Source organism: Paramacrobiotus metropolitanus, unplaced genomic scaffold (assembly GCF_019649055.1).
Source record: "Paramacrobiotus metropolitanus isolate TYO unplaced genomic scaffold, Prichtersi_v1.0 Parri_scaffold0000001, whole genome shotgun sequence".
Classification (NCBI taxonomy): domain Eukaryota; kingdom Metazoa; phylum Tardigrada; class Eutardigrada; order Parachela; family Macrobiotidae; genus Paramacrobiotus; species Paramacrobiotus metropolitanus.
In genome coordinates, this window is record NW_026570221.1 from 696,246 (window position 1) to 709,646 (window position 13,401).

General features: G+C 44.7%; 2 protein-coding genes across 2 annotated transcripts; one reads left to right on the plus strand and one right to left on the minus strand.

The window, feature by feature from the left end:
- The first annotated feature begins 4,562 nt into the window (after window positions 1-4,562).
- On the plus strand, window positions 4,563-8,638 carry LOC129597743 (uncharacterized). The gene is made up of 3 exons (XM_055495445.1): window positions 4,563-5,326; window positions 6,311-7,153; window positions 7,818-8,638. The coding sequence occupies exons 1-3, from the start codon at window positions 4,733-4,735 to the stop codon at window positions 8,202-8,204; spliced, it is 1,824 nt and encodes a 607-aa protein (XP_055351420.1). The 5' UTR covers window positions 4,563-4,732; the 3' UTR covers window positions 8,205-8,638.
- Window positions 8,639-8,691: 53 nt separating this feature from the next.
- Window positions 8,692-11,683, minus strand: LOC129588231 (uncharacterized). Its single transcript, XM_055482431.1, has 3 exons — window positions 10,877-11,683; window positions 9,256-10,080; window positions 8,692-9,086 (listed from the first exon to the last, which is right to left on the minus strand). Exons 2-3 carry the CDS (start codon window positions 9,817-9,819, stop codon window positions 8,865-8,867), a joined length of 786 nt encoding a protein of 261 aa, XP_055338406.1. The 5' UTR covers window positions 9,820-10,080; window positions 10,877-11,683; the 3' UTR covers window positions 8,692-8,864.
- Between the last annotated feature and the right edge of the window lie 1,718 nt (window positions 11,684-13,401).

Sequence of the window (13,401 nt, forward strand, 5' to 3'; positions counted from 1 at the left end):
ACAGCAGCCGTCAGCCAATCAAAAGAGAGCCACGCCACAGACGGTAATTCCATGGGGAATCCCCAGTGCGTAGTGCAACGAAGCACTCCCCCAACTCCAGTAGCGTCACTAAGGTGGACGCAGGGGAGCCATCGCCTCACAGACTGTTTGACTAACTAACTACCTAACTAACTACAGTTTTCTACCGACTCATATCCGTAAGATCATTTACGTTATTGACCTGACTGCTTTGTTCCGTAAACAGATGTGCCAGGACCGGGAAACTGGAGCCGTGTTGATTCAAACTGTTCACTCGACAATGACCAGTCGCCGATAGATCTTAAAGAAGAGGAAGCTAAGTTCGATGCTGGACTCACGGACATCTCCTTTGCTAATTATGATACGCTGCTGAAAAACGAAGCGTGGACAGTTCTAAATAATGGACACACCGGTAATACTTAATAACCCAATGTGCATTAATTTGGTATTGGACATCAAATCTATGAAGTTTTCGAACTGTATGTTGCAAGTTAGGATAACTTACAGTAAGCAACAATATACTCGTATTAACGAAGGTGTAAGAGGAGAATCCTCTTTACACACAGCAGCCGCCCATTCGCCGCCTACCTGGTTGGCTCAAGCTCAAGCACAAATATCTTGATCTTCGCCAACAGCGGCGATGGCACAGTGGCTGTGCTACGTGGATCTCACTCGGTAGCCAGCGGTTCGATTCCGCTCCATCGCCATTTTTCGGAGCGGAATCCTCAACAGACAGGATCTTCGTCTGACCGCCCTCCCTCGCTGAGATCATCACGGACAGCCGACTGTTATAAAGGTTTCGAAAACAAAATATTTCTTAGGATTTCACGTGAGATATATATTTATGGGAGGAGAATTGTGAAAAGGTTATTAAATCGTCAGTTCTGATTTAGATATGTCGAAGACTCGAAGTCGAAACCGCTCTTGCATACTGGGAAAATGCGAGCGACAAAATTTGCAGTTAAAATATCTTCATATCCTAAATCTTTATTTACTGTGATCCAGAAATATTTCTTACGAAATTGAAATCCAACCTGAGTACGGAACAAGGCTATATCGATCGTATCATAATGATGATTTATGGGTATCTGGTTTTGTTTGCGATAATGATTCTAATCGGGTCTGATGCAGCGCACAATGCCGCCGCGTCTCGTGACCTCTGATCGGCGCTAAGTAGTTTGACTGTAAATCATCCGGGCATCTTGCAGTTCTTCCAACGAGCATCGTTCCAACATTTAATGAATAAGCGGATGTGCGAAAGGTCAAATCTATCAGACGTGTAAAGCAGCAGCGTATAACTGCCGACTTCGCTGTTGTGCGCTGCAGGGACATAAATCCATCGTGGGCAGAAGCCGAGAACTGGTTACGCATTACAGAGCGGCACGACTGATGACATGACGAGGTTTTTGATAATTTTTTTCTGCATGTCTTCCTTTGCGGATGCAGACATATGGGTGCCGACCCCGCTAATCTGTATTGTCGTTGTCCTTCAAACTTTCGAAATCTTTGGGAATATTAGCTACACTGGTACGGCTTACTCGAAACCCGAAACACAGATGTTCATCCGGTTTTTACTATAAAAGGCGCAAAACTGTGGTAACACGGGTTTATCAGGGCTTTCTGTAAAAGCTCAACTTTTTGCCGAATTTATGTACGATCGTATTAAGTATGTGCATATTACGTATGACGATATTGCAGTCTGAAAATCTTGACATATATCTGTATCTGTACCTAGATGTAGCGAGTATCTGTACCTAGATGATGTATCTGTACCTCTGTAGCGAGCCAGATGACACAACGCTTTTTACGTTTGTTTTTTACTTTTTGACTTTTGTGATTTATTTGTATTTAAATTTTGTGCATGTGATTTAATTTTCGGAAACAAGTACGCTGTTGCAGTCCAGCTGCAAGGAGATTATGACTGCGCACCTCATATTCAAGATGGTGGACTGTACGGGAATTATGACGTAAAGCAAATACATTTTCATTGGGGAAAAACTGACTTCCGCGGATCGGAACATCATGTTGACGGATACCAGTATCCTATGGAGGTGATTGCTTTGGCAGTGGCCAAAAAGGACCCTCGCTGGTTATTTCCCAAATGGTCACTAAATGTTCCGTATCGTGTTCCAAATGAAAATGCTTGCTTGGGTTAATATAAAACCTCATAGAGGCGTATTTACTGTTTATTTCCGATAAAACAGCGTTATTTTGGCCGAAAGTTCTCGCAGTTTTTTGAAGTTGTACTTCGTGATTTACATTGTTTACAATAATTGTCAGATGCATATTGTACATGCCCTTCGTGACAATCCCCCGACAAGATTAGAAAAGCCAAAACAAGTTGCCGTTGTGGGGATATTTTTTCAAATCCGTAACGAGCCTAATGAAGATTTGGAGTCGCTGCTGGAAGTTTTGCCCCAAGTGGAGAAGCCAGATCCAGATAACAGTACGAATCGTTTAATTAATTCTTACGTACGACTCGGTACGAGTACTTGCAATTATTGCCCGTAGCGAAGGTCTTCCTAATTCAGCTGTAATGCAGATGTTTAACTTTACAATACAATAGTCGTGATTTAAGGGTACATGCGCACCTGCGCAGCACCGCGTTGACAGATAAGTAGTGAGAATAGCAAAGCTCTTACGTTCTAGCGTGCCAGTAATAAATAAACTGATCTCTTTTATTTAACAGGAGGTAAATTAAGCGGTAAAACTCAAAGGCTTCAACCTGAAATCATTCCTTCCCCTGTCGCCAAACTACTTCCGGTATAACGGATCACTGACGACGCCACCTTGTTATCCCATCGTTTTGTGGACTGTGATGCAACAGCCTGTTTTTCTTTCCCGGGAACAGGTAACTAGTTCCCCTAATTAACTTGTGCTTCATCTTTCGAATGTGTCTTGGATGTGTTTGTAGCTGCAAGCATTTCGTAAACTCATGGCGCATCGTCACCACGCCCATCCCGTTAACGAGACCGATGTCAAATATATTAAGGAGAATTTCCGGCCCATAATTCATGATCTGGGCAACCGAACGGTGTATAAGTACTCCCGTGCAGCAACGCGCAGGGATCACTCGGTGTTTGATGTGGAGACCGAGTCTACACCGTCTTCCGCTTACCGAGTGGTTTCTCCCTTTTACCTGGTTACGTTATGTGTCTTGATTTTAGTTTTCCAGGGAAGTGGGTTTGAGTCCAGATTGCAGTTTCAGTTTCAAGCCAAAGGATGTATTTGAGTTTTCTTTTACCGGTGTGCGATACTTGATTTTGACTGGTGGTAATGTTTTGACTGGTGGTTTAATTTGTGTGACCGTTTGGTGTAATGTACAAGTACAAGTTGTACGCTTATAGAGAGGTTGGCTTAAAAATTTGTTATTTGAATAGCATGCAGTACGAATACGTTCTGGTTGGAGTTTGGACGAGTACTGAGATTAAATTTTTTTAAATTTAATTAATTAGAAATCTTTATTAGGCAAGAGCCGCAGAGAAACCAAAAGTACGATCGGAGGGGATGATTATATTTATTTACTGTTTTTGACAACTCACTGACTTTCCTTTACTTCTGTATGTTTGGTAATTCCTTCTTGGCCCTGCATCAGAATTTAGCACCCACCGTTTTAAATGTTTTTTAAGGAAAGTAGCCATAAAGTACACATTAAGTGCTTACGCAAAAGTGCAGTGAAGGGTTTATTAAAATGTTGAAAACACTGTATGTCAAGACTGTATGAAATTACTTATGCAGTTATGCACCCGTGCGTGTTAGAAGTACAACGCAACTGAAAGACTACGTTCATTGGTTCACTGGTGCGACTGAAGAGATGAAATCCGCGTTAACATTTCGCTTTGCTGGTGCTGGATACTAGATGCACGCTGTCGTATAGTGCATGTTTGCACCGAGATCCGAGTTTCGCGCTGTTCGCTTGACCGCGTGGCATATTTCCGGTTTGGCGTTGACACGGATCTGATTGTAAAAGATTAAAAAATGAAAGATGCTGAGAAAACGCAATAACATCCTGCTTATAGATCTAGTGGCTGGCAAAACTGTACTCGTATGCTGGCATCGATCGTTACACTTTGCAGTGGTGAAGTCTTATCCAATGTAGTGGGCGACTCGCAACGGGATAGAAGGCAAAAATAATACGGTCAGCACTCTTACTCGTTCGCCACATTATTAATAAGTGAATGATAACAATTCTGTCGTATAAACGTCGTTAACTTTCGATCGGCAAGTTATTTACGGAATTTCCATTTCTGACTTGGTCCAAACTCTTTAACTATTTCCAGCGAAGGTATTGCCACTACAGTGACTACACTCTAATTTAAACTTGGTTACCTAATTTTTTTATCGCTCTGTGATCTCAGGCGTAGAAGTACCAGTACATGGTACACCCTCGCTGTAACAGTCTGTTGTGTTTTGCTGTGCGCCCACCTACGCGTGGCAGCTTTGTGCACTTGTCCACGTGCTTGCTGTATTGCTGACTCAACATTCAGTTGAGTCAGTAGTTTGCAGTTTGCTCATAAGTGGAAATTTAGTCTGGTTGTCAGTGGTTGAGAAGAGTTTAGCTGTCGCGCTGTTTCTCGCTTTCTGTAGCGTATGCGCTGTTTAGAACAGCCAAGCTTCTTTGGTAGGCAGAATTCCGTAAATTCTGCTCTACGCGTGAACCATCACCAGGTCCACGCTCACAGCGTGACAACTCATTCGGACACCCAGTATAAGAATGCACCTGTACGAGAATGCTGAACGATCGGTGTACGCATGGAACGCTGTGGATGTGGAGATCAACGGACGAGTACAGCACGGCCACGTCGTTGGCGTAGAAAAGAAAGGGTCGCGTGTGATCGTCGATTTCGGATGCCCGACACAGGAAGCTGTAGCGATGGAATGCGGGAAGGCCATCGACTGCTCCAGATGTGAGTACCAGGACTCGCGCAGAGGAGACGAGGTGGAGGTGCTGCTGCACGACGGCCCCGGACGCCCGTGGACCTGGTATCCCGGTAGAATGCTGATTCCGGAGTTCAGGCCCCTCTATTCTGTTCAGCTGGTGGAGGTGCTAGTGGCCGGGCAGTGGCGTCGCGAACTACTGCCCGGGGATCAGATCAGAGACCCGCCCTTACGGAACTGCCTTATGCCGTGGGATTTCGTCACGGAGACATGCAGCGTGCCTAGCGGCTTCTGGACTCTGGAGCGGTCGGCATCAGCGCTGCTGCTCCGGAAAATTGAGCACGAGCTCAGGGTGCGATTTATCAAGGTTCTCAGTTGGAAGATGCGTTATGTGCGGCGAGAGGTTGGCCATGTCAGTGACGAAGACGTGGTAAGTCGTTACTACTGCCTGTTACAGTAAAGTTATGAATACCCTGTCGAGGGCAGAGCATAGAGCGCACTTGTATCAACACGAATACGGGTCGCCGCCACTTTTGTATACGTTATAACGCCCTGATCGTTTCGCAAAACTTTCGTAAAGCACGAACGTTTAGTCTTAATTAGTAACGCGTCTCCGGATTAGTACCGAACGACTCTGCCTGTCTTCTTGGACGTTCCGCTAGCTTTAAACTAATCATTATGTAGAGAAAAGATTTCTCTTTTTAAAAGCCAGTGAAATCTTCTTTAGGACTTGAAAAAAATGTTTGATTTATAGCAAGTGTTAGAGGTTATATTTAAAATTAGATGTTGTACTGACAAATATGAGCTACTGTATATAAAAATTCGAACGCAGTTGAATCAATATTAACTAAAGAATGTGCAGCCGCCGACATGGAGGATGCCACTATCGGTCTCTCCACTTACCCAGCTCGCATTTCGGATGCCCTTGCGCCCAATATTACATAGTAGTTTTCAGATTACGCTTTAATACATAAAATGCCGACACCGGTTGCGATTTTGAAAATTTCGTATGAGCGGTTGTACGATTGTTTCTCCAGAAGGAACACCACCTCGCCGCAAGACGGTGCTGACTGTTATTATTAAGTTGTCGCTTTCTATCAATAATGAATTGGGTACGACCATTGTCACCCCCTCGCACCCCTTTTGACTGTTGTCACCTCCTTTTTTTTAAAAAGGATAAACACCCCTTTAGATTACTGTCGCACCTTTCTCACCCCTAAATCCTAAGCAACAAATTGGAAGGTGGGGGCCTGGTGGCAATAGCGGAAAGACTAAGAGGTTGCCACAGACAGTGACAATAGTCCATGGGTGTGTTTATTTTAATTAAAAAGGGTGTGACAACAGTCAACAGGGGATGTAGGGGGTGACAATATCCGATTCCTGATGAACTGTATTTCTTCTGATCGTGCAATAGGCGGCGGTGTTTGAAAGAGAAAGAAGGAATCTTGCATTTTGCCATGAAGTAAGCGAGAAAACCGACGCCTCGGATGGTGAGCCGAAGCGGAAGAAGTCGTCGAGAGTCGTGGAAAGCGGTTTGGCGCTGTTGCCCTTGGAAGTGCTGAAGGAGGTCTTCCATTCACTGGACACCGTCGACCGGCAGCGCTGTCGCCGCACCTGTCCGCTGTGGGAAACCCTTCTCACGTCGGTCGAGCTGTGCCGGGATTTGCGTGTAATGCGGCAAACGCCCTACCGGTTACCGCATCCAGTACAGCTACATCAGGATTGCAATTATACCATGTATTGCTGTCTCTTCAAGCACATCACGCGAGCCACCCGCACTATCTGCATCGCTGATACCGACAAGTACATCCTTAACAGCTGCACAATGAATGTTGCTGGTGAAGCGGTTGACGTTATAAAGAAAGCGCTCAACGATACCGGCATCCGCATACACCGTTTGATACTGCACCGGCGATCCATGCAGTTCTCGTCGGAGTCCTGCAATAAGTGTCCTCGGTGGAAATTAAGCCGGATGTCCCGCGACATGACCAAGAATATTTCCAAGCTGGCTTCGTGCTGCGATCGGTTGATTCTGAAAGATTTCGGACTTACACTGGTGAACAAGGCAGGCGAGGCGGTGATGGGATTCGGTATTCCCGCTGCAGCCGTAGTCTTGGAGAGTGTCAATGAGGCGCAGATTGTGGACCTCCTCGAGGAGCATCTGGAGTGCGATGCACAGCCGTTGGATATGGAACGCATCGCCCACTGCATGGCCAGTCTCGCTGGCAGCCAGAAGAAAGCCAGGATTGTGAAGAAGGTACGGTATTCTCACGACAAGGAGTCCGTGTATATTATAGTGTGTTAAAACATGTGACGTAAGGTTCACTCAGATAAAAGAAGAGATACGAAATGTTATGAGGGAGCCCAGTTATTGCACCAGCCATAGGGTCGCGGCTTTTTAGGCTTCAAATCGTACATCATTACGCACCGCTCAGCCCTTCGACACCAGCAAAATGCAGTTAACAAAGCTTGCTTCGTGACACAGGCCTCACAGGTGATGTGGCTGGGACACATTCTAGACTGGGGATGCTGTGGGTCGGGGAACGTTCGATTAGGATACATTCAGGATATTCAACGGTCCACCGCAGTCCTAAACTGGAAATAATTCTTAATAGTATAGAATTTTAGCAACAAGAATCCGCAACGAAGAAAACCCATTTCACGAAATAGTAGCTAAGACGGCCACATTTTGGGGTTAAAATCTTTTCCTATTCCACACTGAATTGCTGTTTTTATTACCGAACTGCAGCGGCCAAATTCCATTAACTGAGACTTAACAGGCTAACGGAGCGCATGCGTTCCCTTATGCGTTGCACGTAGATGAATGAAATTACCGGCAACATGTGTCCGATAAATTCTGTCGGTCATTGTAAGTTGTTTTCTAGTGTTGTGATGCACTGAAGCTAATGGTAATTCTGTAGGTTTTCCGGGATTATCAAAGCTGCGATCCGCGTCCGTCGGCGCATTATCGAAATCACACGTGGACAGCGGACAGTGTGGCCGAAGTGGACATGCGCCGGCTGAATAAATTCTGCCTGCATGCCTTAGCGCGCTTCATGCACAACTTGAGTGGAGCATCCACACCGGATGACCACGCCGAAGTTGGGCCGTCGAGCGATTCTGAATCCAGCGAATCCGAATCTGGCGATGCCCAAAGCATCGCTTCCAAGTCGAGCAGTGAACTCAGCGATTCCAGCAGTGAATCCAACGACTTCAGCGACTCTGAGAGGAAATACAGTGATTCCAGCAGTGAGTCCGTCAGTGGTTCCAACGAATCCAGCAGCGCCGAATCCGATAGTGCTCAGTAAAAAAATCAGAAGGTTGCTTAGGTTGTAGTTGACAGAAAAATGGAGAATGTTTCTGTTCAGCACCGGAATGCTGCGAGCATGCTCATTGATCTTATACTTTTGCCAATTTTTTAGCGAAAGTTAGTGCCATTACTGCCATGTGCGTTATAGGCATCCGGATCGCCCAGTAGGGCAGCGAAATGCAGTTTTTGTCTTGTGGGCTTGTGAAAACTCAAAACCGCTTTCTTCTTTTCGGTTTTTATTCATTTACTTGGATTACTTCCGGCTGGTCGATGCCTAAGCTGGTCTCGTTACAGTTTTTGCGATACGTGTTTTTGATTCAAACATTTACCATTTGCCTGAATGTTTGTTAATGGTGTTATACAGTATTTTATATCGTGAGTTGGCTCCCTTGTAAAACTTTGATTGGAAAAATCAAAAAATATAAATCTACAAGTTCATTCTAGGTGGTAAGAGCACTGCTTTGTTTCCAGGAATGTTGTTCATTGTTTATTCTTTTCCACATTATGATATTGGTGAACACGAAACACAGGCTCAGTCTCTGGTTCAAATTATCCAGTAAGCTGGTCAATTTCGATAAACACCAATAATAATTATCACCGTAATCATGAGCCTCATTTGTAAGGGATTAGTGTAGTCCCGGGGCAAACTGTGCGAGCGTTAAGTTTCAGCTTCTTGTGCTGATTCTTCTTCTGATCCTTCGCTGCTGTCGCTGGGTTGCGAGGACCAATCTGTGAAATTACCGACGAGGCAGGACAACACATATCGGCACAGTTTATTTAAACGGCGCGCGTCCAACTCGTCCGTGTTGTCCAGCAACCAATCCCGGCCCGTATACTGCGCAGATGGACGCGGATCGTCAACTTGGCACATGTCCAAAATCTGCAAGAAATCAAAACAATTTATTGCTTATAATCTAAAAGCAACCGGTACTTCGGGACAAATAATTATTAGGAAATTAGGAATTGCTATTGGAAACCCGTTTTTCACTAGAGAAAACTGAAAGCAATTGGAGTCTTAATCTACGCCTGCGTGAAAAGCCTGAAAGTACATCAATTATATTGTCGTGGAAACGGTCGCCTTTTCCTCCATTCAGTCGTGCCGTCCGCCGCGTCAGCCGGTCCAAATCCAGACGCTCATTCCAACACAAGTGTGTTTCGTAGAAATCATACATATCCACCGCACTGAAGTTTTCTAGCGGGAAGACAGCAAAAGGAATGTGAAACTCCATGTGGGGAAGATGATTAACATCTACCGCAATGCTAAAGGTTAGAGAGAGATCTTTCCAAATCAGCCGCTCACAACAAGATTTCAGCTGGGCATACATTTCGTAACTGCCGGCAAAAAAATCCCAGACAGAGTTATCTTCTATTGGCATGGAAATATATCGTTGGTACATTATTAACCGGTCAATGCGGATGTTGGATGCTCTTAGCACTTTCCCGATGTGCAAGATCAGCTCCCCCGTGACAGTGGCGCTTTCCAGCTCAAATCCGTCTTCGCACTCGTCATGGGCGTCCCGATTGCAGATGTTCCGCGTGGCGGGCGTGATGTACTTGAAGACGCAAGCATACGCGGCGTAATCGGTCGGCAGTTTGCCATATGCATCGTTCATTAGCGAGATGCAGACTTCTTTGCACAGTTACTCCAACGTCAGAATCTCATTCCACAGGGGACAGACGCGCCGGCAACGCTGCCGCTCGATGGTGTCCAGAGACTTGAAGGTCTCCGCGAAAATCTCCAGAGATAAAGCTAAACCGTCCACGTCGCCGCGGTGTAACGGCTGCTTTCGCTTAATGTTAGTCTCAACCACATCTTCAGCTATTTCCGTCCCCTTGGGCTTTGCGTCTCGCTTTACTTCTTTCCACAATTGATCCTACAAATAAACGGAACCGTCATTGCACGCTGTTTACCAAAGTTCACATTAGGTACATGGTATGTACCATATTCGAGCACATACACGAAAGTGTTTATTTCGCCCAATGCCACACACCTAAATGCTTTGTTTCATGACATTCTGCAACGAAATGATTATTTTACGCAGGCGTGAAAAACCACTGATGCGCACAACTCGGATTTTTAAAATAAATTTTAAATTTTAACAATTATTTTAAATAAAAAAAATGGTGCAAATCTGGTTCAGTATAAAAACGGTCTCCATACGTGCATTCATGTGAAAAAGTTGAAGAAGATCGCTCCATAATGAGACATTTGGTACATCTGAATGCATTTAAACTTTTTGTAAATTTCTTGAATCCATAATGCCCGAACCGGATGTTGCGCGCACAAACGGTTTTCGCGTCTACAATGGACGACAAAATTTACTTTACTCTGGACCGTTAGCCGCTGTCGGCTTACAGCGCATACGATGAATAAGCGCCGCATATCCGTCGATATAGCCGCTCACTGAGCAGAAGCGCGGCAGCCGTGTTCTCTCTGTTCTCTGTCTAAAGCTAAAGCCGCAAAACCGGTTCCGAGCTAAAGTAAATTTTGTCGCCCGTTGTATATACAGATATGTAAATCATTTGGCTACAGAATGTCATTTAACGAAGCAAAAAAGTGTTTGGGAGTGCACGAAAGTGAACGTTTTTGAGCATGTATACGAATTTGGTACCATGTACCGAGTTATTTCTCTTAAGCTAACAAATCATTATCGACAGAAGCAGGAGCACCTATGCCAAGCAAAGGTCGGTATGGACAAAACTGTGGCTATAGTCTACACTGTGCCACAACTTGCTGCGTTTTCTTCTGACACCGGGGATTCGCTACTTCGTTGCAGATAGGTTATCGTTTGACTGAGAACCGAAAGTATTCGCAAACCCTTTCCGTCGTTTTCTCCCTTTCCGGACAAGTTCTCGAGTTTCTGCCGGAACAAATCTCTCGCTGTCGGTTCAGCCGTCGTCCAATAGCCTTGAGGCACGCTGCACGTTCGGATGACGAAATCACCTGGTCGAACCATCCGTCGCTGGAGGTCTTCACCCGATGGCGGCGCACATATCTGCTCGTCCGGAAGCAGTTCACGTGCATGCACCCCGCCCAGCATGACCTCCACCAGCGCGTAGTGACTCAAAGTCTCAAAGCCGGACAGAATGAGTTTGGCGGGATGCCATTTCCAGGGCTGATCGGGATGACTGCGTAGCAACACCTGCACATCTTTATAATCCTCTCCGGCCGGGACGCTGCAGAACTCATTCTTCCCTCTTTTTTTCGCTGGTAACGCCTCGCACAGGTCAAACACTATTCCGTACTCGACCAGTACGGAGTGCTGTGTTGCGCATCCAAAGTCGATAATCAGTCGCGGCAGAGCCCCTGTATTGTCATCCAGTCCGATGACGTGGCCCAGTTGTAGCACTCCGTCCACGTCCACGTTCACCGCATTCCAAGCGTTCACCAATCGTTTAGACGGTTGCCTGAAAGGATGCCAGCCATCCGGCCTTGATTCATAAATGTACATGCTGGCTAAGACGCGGTGCAATCGGTGAAAATTCTGTCGAGAACGAGAAATACCCATCAAACAGAATAGAATGCTTAACGCTGTTTATCTTATCGTTGCGACACCGATTATCGCGTTCTTATCACTCCAGTCCGCTCGCCGGATTGTTCGCCCGGCTGATTTGGTTTCGCTGTTTTATAACAGTAGTCAGTCAGTACTTTAATTAGCATTCAGCAATCTGCTGATTCTCAGCCGGAGATGTACTGCTCGAAGACGATGTACCCGATCTGTACGTGCATAGCCCGCTGTGGAAGTGAAGGTCTGCTGGAGCACAGGCATTACGTCGGTCTGGAAGATGATGGTGGCAATGCGCAGCGCCTGGTGGTGGATTTCGGACAAATTTAATTACTAGCCAGTAGCCAGTAAAACTGGTCAGACCTTTTGTACTCCCAGTTTTTATATTCCCAGTTTTTTATAGTCCTACTTTTATGTTTCCATCGGATTTACTTTTAATTTTGTGCAACAGAAATTTAATAGCGTTCGGCTGTCTGTCTAAAGACAACCCTAATTAGTCAACTTAATAAATTAACGAAAAACTTAATAGGTCAGTTAATAAGGTTAACTTAATAGGTTAACGGTCAACTTAATAGGCCAACTGAAAAACTTTATAGGGTCACAACCTGTTAGGTATGCAAATAATAAATATGTACGTATGTAATAAAACACGCCATTATTCCTCATGGTTGCTTGCAGACGTAACTGTAAGATGGGCGGCGGTGCAATATACTAGGAAAGTGCACCGCTTTAGCCTAGAACTACGTATAAGACCGAAGCGAAGCTACTGCTAGGAACAGTAAAGGGGAATAATAATTATTATAACCCAACAAGGTCATATTCAGGTCTGCTTGCCAAGACTACTTGTACTAAGACATAAGTTAAAGTAGTTGTTCAATGCTCACGATGGCGAGAGCATCTGTAAGGGGATTTTTCTGGCACAAAGTAGCGTTTGCAAAGTTTTTCGTTAGACCAGCCGCAGAGTGTAGAGAGAAGGAATTTTGTTTGTTGCTGGGGCCTAATTCTGATTTTTAAACAAAGTTACGCTGTAGTATAATTTTATTCGTACAGTACTTACTGTAGCTGCACAAAATAGTCAGATGGTAAAACTTTAGAAACAGATGCTAGAAATTCAATAGAAACCAATTTAATAATTATTAAGGAAAGTACTGATGCTTAACTTTACAAAACAAAAATCGGGATTTAAAGATACGTAGTACATATACACAGTATTCCGGTGACAGATAGGTACGAGTAGTGAACATTGCAGAAGATTGTACTGTACATAAAAAGTTAACGTTTAAGAAAAAAATTAAGTCTACGTTTTATCGATCGAGTGTATCATCATCACCGATGTCAAATACTGTATATTTAGGAGAATTTCCGGCCAATAATCCATGATCTGGGCAACCGTACGATGTATAAGTATGTGGAAACCAATACACCGTCTTCCGCTTACCGAGTGCTTTCCTTCCTTTATCTGGTTATGTAATCATTGTCATGTGTCGTGATTTGTGATTCAATGGACATGGACATGTGCTGGACGGTAGCCGTCATCGTTATATCGTCCATTAAAAACCCGTTGACTGGCTGAAAAATCTATAATGGTAATAAAGCGTATTCGACACCACTACATAGATGCCAATATTATTATTGCTTCAGTTTCATTATTACGATACTTTAAGATCTGCTAAAAGTGTTCTGATGCAC